This window comes from Henckelia pumila, chromosome 4, assembly GCF_033568475.1.
Source record: "Henckelia pumila isolate YLH828 chromosome 4, ASM3356847v2, whole genome shotgun sequence".
Taxonomy (NCBI): Eukaryota; Viridiplantae; Streptophyta; class Magnoliopsida; order Lamiales; family Gesneriaceae; genus Henckelia; species Henckelia pumila.
The window spans coordinates 18,122,062-18,128,124 of record NC_133123.1 but is presented as its reverse complement, the minus strand read 5'-3'; the positions used below and the strand labels follow the sequence as shown (position 1 = coordinate 18,128,124).

Sequence of the window (6,063 nt, the reverse complement as noted above, 5' to 3'; positions counted from 1 at the left end):
TAATATTATTGAAGATAAACTCTATTGCTTTCGAGGAACCAAAATGCTAATCTAATTTACCGTTTAAATGACCACATCACTTGTCATCCAAAAATTAATATTAATATACAATAGCCACATCACTTGTCATCCAAAAAAATATATATATACAATAGCATAATTTTTTTAATGAAAAATTTATCTATAACTTTAATATTAATTTCTCTCTAAATTTACAACAAAATTATTTTAAAAATTTCCGATGAGTTTTCAATATATTAAATTTTAACAATTTCATAATAATTCTGTTCATTTTTATTCAAAATAAGAATTTGTAATTATTTTTTAAGAAGAAGAAACAAAATAGATAAAATATTGAGAAATTATTTCTATTAAGAATTAAAAACGGAAAACATTCATTTAAATAGTAAATATTTATTTTGGAATAAATTAATAATACTATATAAGCATATATAGTCCGAATAACATTTAATGCTTAGTTGTGTAACACGTTGGCTTATTAATATAATAATTAATATGATTTTTTTTATTCACCTATTTCATAATTAATATATTTTATTTACTTTCATTTGTATATTATATTTTTTCCCTTGATAAATGAGATGAATGTCAAATAAACTAAAGACAAGTACAAAAAAAAAACCTAATTTATATATAACAAATTTTTATTTTAAAAAAAAAATGGAAAATTTATCAACATGCTATTGAATGTTAACGATCAACTATTACCATTTGATCAAAAAGGACGATGTAAATTAAAATTTTTAAACCGTTGATCTATTTAAATGTCGGTCAAAAGTTTTAGTAAAAATATACTTTAACATAAAATTAATATTTTTTTATTGGTTAAGTCAGATGAAATATACGATTGACAAAAAAATGAAATGCGACACTGTCTGACGACAAGTTTTTTGATAATCTTGTAAGATAAAAAGCATATTTTGAGAAAAGTAAAATTTATGATTGAGAATAAAAATATAAATTTCACAAACTTTTTAGAGCTCAATTTCCAAATTTGAATGAAAAAAGAAAGCCATAACTTTGAATTTAATGCACTGTAACACCAGATGCCCAATCCCCAAAGCCTGAATATTGTGACCCCACAAATTTTCCTCCACCTAGAAAGTTCGTCCTCTCCGAACCGCCTAACTCTGGTTGAAAACTTCAACCATGGTTAGTTAGGTTGTACACACGCACTGTGTGTGTGCAGTGAAAAAGGAGACAACCGAACCAATACATTTATTGGAGTGTAATGTAAAAAATAATACTGAGAAAACAGAAAAGAAGAAAGCAAGAAATCAAGGCGTATATTAAGCTGTTTCTTGGATTCTATTTCTTTACTTTCCCACTCTTAAATTTCGTTTCTTGGCTGTGAAAATCTTTTGTAAAGTTCATACAAATATTTTTAGTCAAATATTACGGCTGATTTTGTGATTTATTTTTATTATCACGCAACATATGCATGCTATGCGGTGAATTCTGTTTGATTTAGATATAAAAGATTGGATATTTGTGCGAAAAAGAGAGGGAATTGTTGTGTTCATGGCGAATAGAGGGTCATTTTCCCAGCAGCAAAGCAGTTTCTTGGCTGAAGGTCAATTTTTTTTTTTTTTTTTGGTGTCCCTTTATTTATTTTGTTGGTTTTTCACGTAATGTATTATAATATGTACGAAAAAAAATATTTTTAACAATTTTTTGGGATAATTTCAGGGGATAGAGGCAATGATGCATCATTGTACAGAGAGCTATGGAAGGCTTGTGCAGGTCCTTTGGTGGATGTTCCAAACGATGGAGAAAGGGTTTATTATTTTCCCCAAGGTCACATGGAGCAAGTAAGTTGTCTTTGGATTGGCCTTGTTTGCTATTTTCATCCTTAATGGGGTGTCGAAAGTTTCGATCTTTGGGTGGAATATTGGAGTTATAGTTGAACTTTTTGAATTTTCATTCGTTTTCTTATATTTTGGAATCCATTTTGGTTTTGATTTCTGTTTGTATTGTTAATGCTTATGTTGTTACCTTGAATCTGTTAGTTGGAGGCTTCAACAAATCAAGAATTGAATGAAAGGATACCAATGTTCAATCTTCCTTCAAAGGTCCTTTGTCGTATTTTTAATGTTCATCTTATGGTATGGACTTCTTCTTAACTTTATCTTAGTTTAATGCTTTTTTTTTTACATATATAATATATGTGAAAAAATGTTATTCACAAAAAATTTGATGTTCTTTTTTCAAGTAATAATTGGTAATGTTTCATTAGCAGTTCGAAGAATACAGTTTTAACATAAATTTGGAGTTGTGGGTTATTATTCATGAATTGTTCAACTGACAGGCTGAACAAGACACCGATGAAGTTTATGCACAGATTACTTTGATGCCAGAACCTGATGTAAGAACTTGTATAGTATTTTAAAATTAATTTCAAGATTCATTTCAATCGGAAATTCAAGTTCTTGAATTGAACTATTTACAGCAAACTGAGCCGAGAAGTCCTGATATTTGTCCGGAGGAGCCTTCTCGACCCGCGGTTCACTCATTTTGCAAGGTTTTGACGGCCTCGGATACGAGTACCCATGGCGGATTCTCTGTCCTCCGCAAGCATGCTAACGAATGCCTTCCTCCTCTGGTAATGATTCTTTCCTTCCTCCAGATTCTCATCGTGTTCATCCAAATGTTTTCGAATCTTGTTTGGAATGAAAATGTCTTTTTGAACAGGATATGACTCAGCAGACGCCAACTCAGGAACTTGTAGCAAAAGACCTGCATGGAATTGAATGGCATTTTAAGCATATATTTAGAGGTGAAGTCTTTGCGTCTAGTTTCTAATTGAATGCTCATTTATGGTGCAAACGAGTTGAATGGTATGAATAATTCAATCGTATTTGAAATTATCGAATCCAAGCTCGGTTGGAACATATCTTCTTCAAGCTGAACTTCAGCAGGATGTTTTAAAGTAAATGATCTAAAGCTGTAATTTGAGAGTTTACTTATTCAGACATTGTAATTAAGTTCAAAACAAATGATTCAACCTTGAAATTGAACATTTAATTGAGCGGATCTTGAGTCAGAAATAGGTCATTTGTTGAGATTTTGGTTGAACTTTGAGCTGGCTGAAAAAAACTCGAGCTTCTATTAAAAACAATGAAGGCATTCGGCTACACACCGATGCTCATATAGTATGGGTATCATAAATCATTCAATGATGAATGTCCCTCTTTAAGAGCACACTGACTGGTCACCGAGGTGGAACTAGGATTTTGATTTTGATGGGTAGGCTTTTTCATACATTAATAGAATTGCAATTTAAACTATTCTAGTATGAAACATCAGATACTCGATTTTCTTGGGATGCCACTTGATGTATATCGGATGTATACCAAACAGGTCAACCTCGAAGGCATTTACTGACAACAGGATGGAGTACATTTGTTACCTCGAAGAGATTAGTTGCCGGGGATTCTTTTGTGTTTCTGAGGTACATAAATGTTACTTACGGTTTTATACTCTCATATCACAATTTAAGTGTGTTGGTTACCACTTATTCAAAAAGCTCTTGCTCATGGAAGAGGTCTGGTCATAGTATTTAAACATTGTCCCATCATTTTGTGGCAAATCATATTCAACTTCTAATTTGCCGTTTTTTGTAGGGGTGAAAATGGGGAGTTGTGTGTTGGAGTCCGACGCCATGCTCGTCAGCAGAGCTCCATGCCATCGTCGGTTATCTCAAGTCAGAGCATGCATCTGGGAGTGCTTGCAACTGCATCTCATGCCATGGTGACTCAGACCCGTTTTGTTGTTTATTACAAGCCGAGGTGTGATATATGGTTAATCCTCGCCTACAATCATTTTTTTTTTGTCATTTTTCTTGTTATCTTATTATATTTTTTTAATGCAAAAATCGTTTTGTAGAACAAGTCAGTTCATCATAGGCCTTAACAAATATCTAGAAGCTGTAAACCATGATTATGGAATCGGCATGCGATTCAAGATGCGATTTGAGGGGGAAGATTCTCCTGAGAGAAGGTTGTGCAAAACATGCATAAGCTGATTTTCTTTGTGTTGGTTGTGTGAGACGTAAACTTACAGTCTTTTGGTTTCATGAACAATCAGATTTTCAGGTACTATAGTTGGAGTTGAAGATTTTTCATCTCATTGGGAAGATTCACAATGGCGTTCTTTGAAAGTAAATATCTCGTTAATCATACGCTTGCGATTTTGCCATAAGGGAAAGATTGGTTTCATTTTTTCTTGATATCTTCAGGTTCAATGGGACGAGCCAGCCTCTGTTCCAAGACCTGAAAGGGTTTCACCATGGGAGATCGAACCGTTTGTCGCGACACTCCCTACAACCCTTGTTCAGCCATCAACAGCAAAGCACAAAAGGCTTCGACCACACTTTGAAGGCAAAGTTCCTGGTTGGTTTATCCTTCAGATTTCCTTGCTCATCTTATTTTCAGTTTTTTTATTTATGCGTTTGTACATCATAATTTAGTTATATTTCATTTATAGAGGGATGCTGGCAATCGATGCAACTCGTCAATGCTCCAACTACGAATCCTGAAGAAACAGAAGAGAGTAAAAGTGCATCTGCTTGGTCTGTTATTTCGAACCACTCGGCTCCGAGCTCAGGGAGAAAAAGTAATAACCCCATCACTTCTTGCAGAAACGAGGAAAGGAATACTGATACTGTTGCAACATGCCGATTGTTTGGAATCGATTTGAATAGGCCTTCAGTAGTTACCCTTTCTGACTATTATTCTGTAAAATCATTTATACCAACTGAGACCGATGAAGTGTACATTCCTAGTGGACTATCCTCAGGCAATTCAGAACAGAAATCGGTGCTTTCAAGGGATTCAAGGGATATGACAAAAGAAAAATTGCAAAACCCATCAAAGGAGGTTCAAAGCAGACATAGCCAATCCTCTAGAAGCCGCACTAAGGTATATATATAAACTGCAGTTGAGTCTATTTATCCTTTCCTAACATTGTTGTATATATATGGGGTGGATCCAGAAATTTGGGAGCAGGGTTGAGATGGCGATCGCATCGTTCATCCCTTACTGAATCCACCCCGTATCTATTACTAATACGAAACAGCATGTTTATATAAGTTCTTCGTTTGAGAAGGTACACATGCAAGGTGTAGCAGTTGGTCGCGCTGTGGACTTGACTTCGTTAAACGGATACAGTGAGCTGATAACGGAACTTGAAGAGGTGTTTTCCATCAGCGGGGAGCTTCGGTCCCGAGACAAATGGGAAATTGTGTTTGGAGACGACGAAGGGGACATCATGCTCTTGGGCGATTATCCGTGGCCGTAAGTGTCATCCAATCCAGTTTTCATCTAAAACATAAACCTCCGAGCATTTATAATCTTATATGACACCATCTGAATGTCATTATATTCCAATTCTTTGAAGGCTCTCTATTTGATTCAAAAAAGATGTTTGAATGGCCTTTTAGTTTGAAACAAGTGGGCGAACATGCTTTCATGGCTTTTGTTTCACCAAAGGTTTATATAATCCCAACGCGTGACATCTTCTTTCGTGCAGAGAATTTTGCAACATGGTCCGGAGGATTTTCATCTGGTCTAGCCAAGATGTGAAGAAAATGAAAGGCAACAAGCTTCCATTCTCTTGTTCAGAGTATGAAGGAACCGCCTTTAATTTGGAAAGTGTTGTAGATCAGAATTAAGTCCACTTTCCGCCTTCCTTTTAAGTTCGCCGGAAAGTTATCAAACAAGAAGCAAGCTAGTCGACGAGGAGAGGATCCCGTGAATGATCGGAAACTCGGTCGAAGGAAGACTTGTTCATGCAGCAAGACTGGTGAACTGATTAGAATCTGTAAAACGGTAGGGTGTGCTGATGAAAATGGGATGCAAGGGAGTTTTTGTTGTCGTGTATCTGTATATAGCTAAAATCGTGTTGCATTTGAATATTTGTTATGCGATTCTATGATTTAGCAAAGGGATGCCTATTTGATGCTACGTTGCGATGAAAATGACGTCGGAAATACTGATAATTAATATTATATATTTGGTGGTAAGATGTAAGTTGTGATTACTA

The 6,063-nt window shown here is 34.9% G+C and overlaps 1 protein-coding gene across 1 annotated transcript; it reads left to right on the top strand.

The window, feature by feature from the left end:
• The first annotated feature begins 1,090 nt into the window (after positions 1 to 1,090).
• Positions 1,091 to 6,063, top strand: LOC140867378 (auxin response factor 9-like). The gene is made up of 14 exons (XM_073272452.1): positions 1,091 to 1,594; positions 1,711 to 1,832; positions 2,031 to 2,126; positions 2,330 to 2,386; positions 2,471 to 2,623; positions 2,713 to 2,797; positions 3,382 to 3,472; positions 3,645 to 3,809; positions 3,907 to 4,020; positions 4,108 to 4,180; positions 4,259 to 4,412; positions 4,507 to 4,940; positions 5,128 to 5,315; positions 5,551 to 6,063. Exons 1-14 carry the CDS (start codon positions 1,543 to 1,545, stop codon positions 5,690 to 5,692), a joined length of 1,926 nt encoding a protein of 641 aa, XP_073128553.1. The 5' UTR covers positions 1,091 to 1,542; the 3' UTR covers positions 5,693 to 6,063.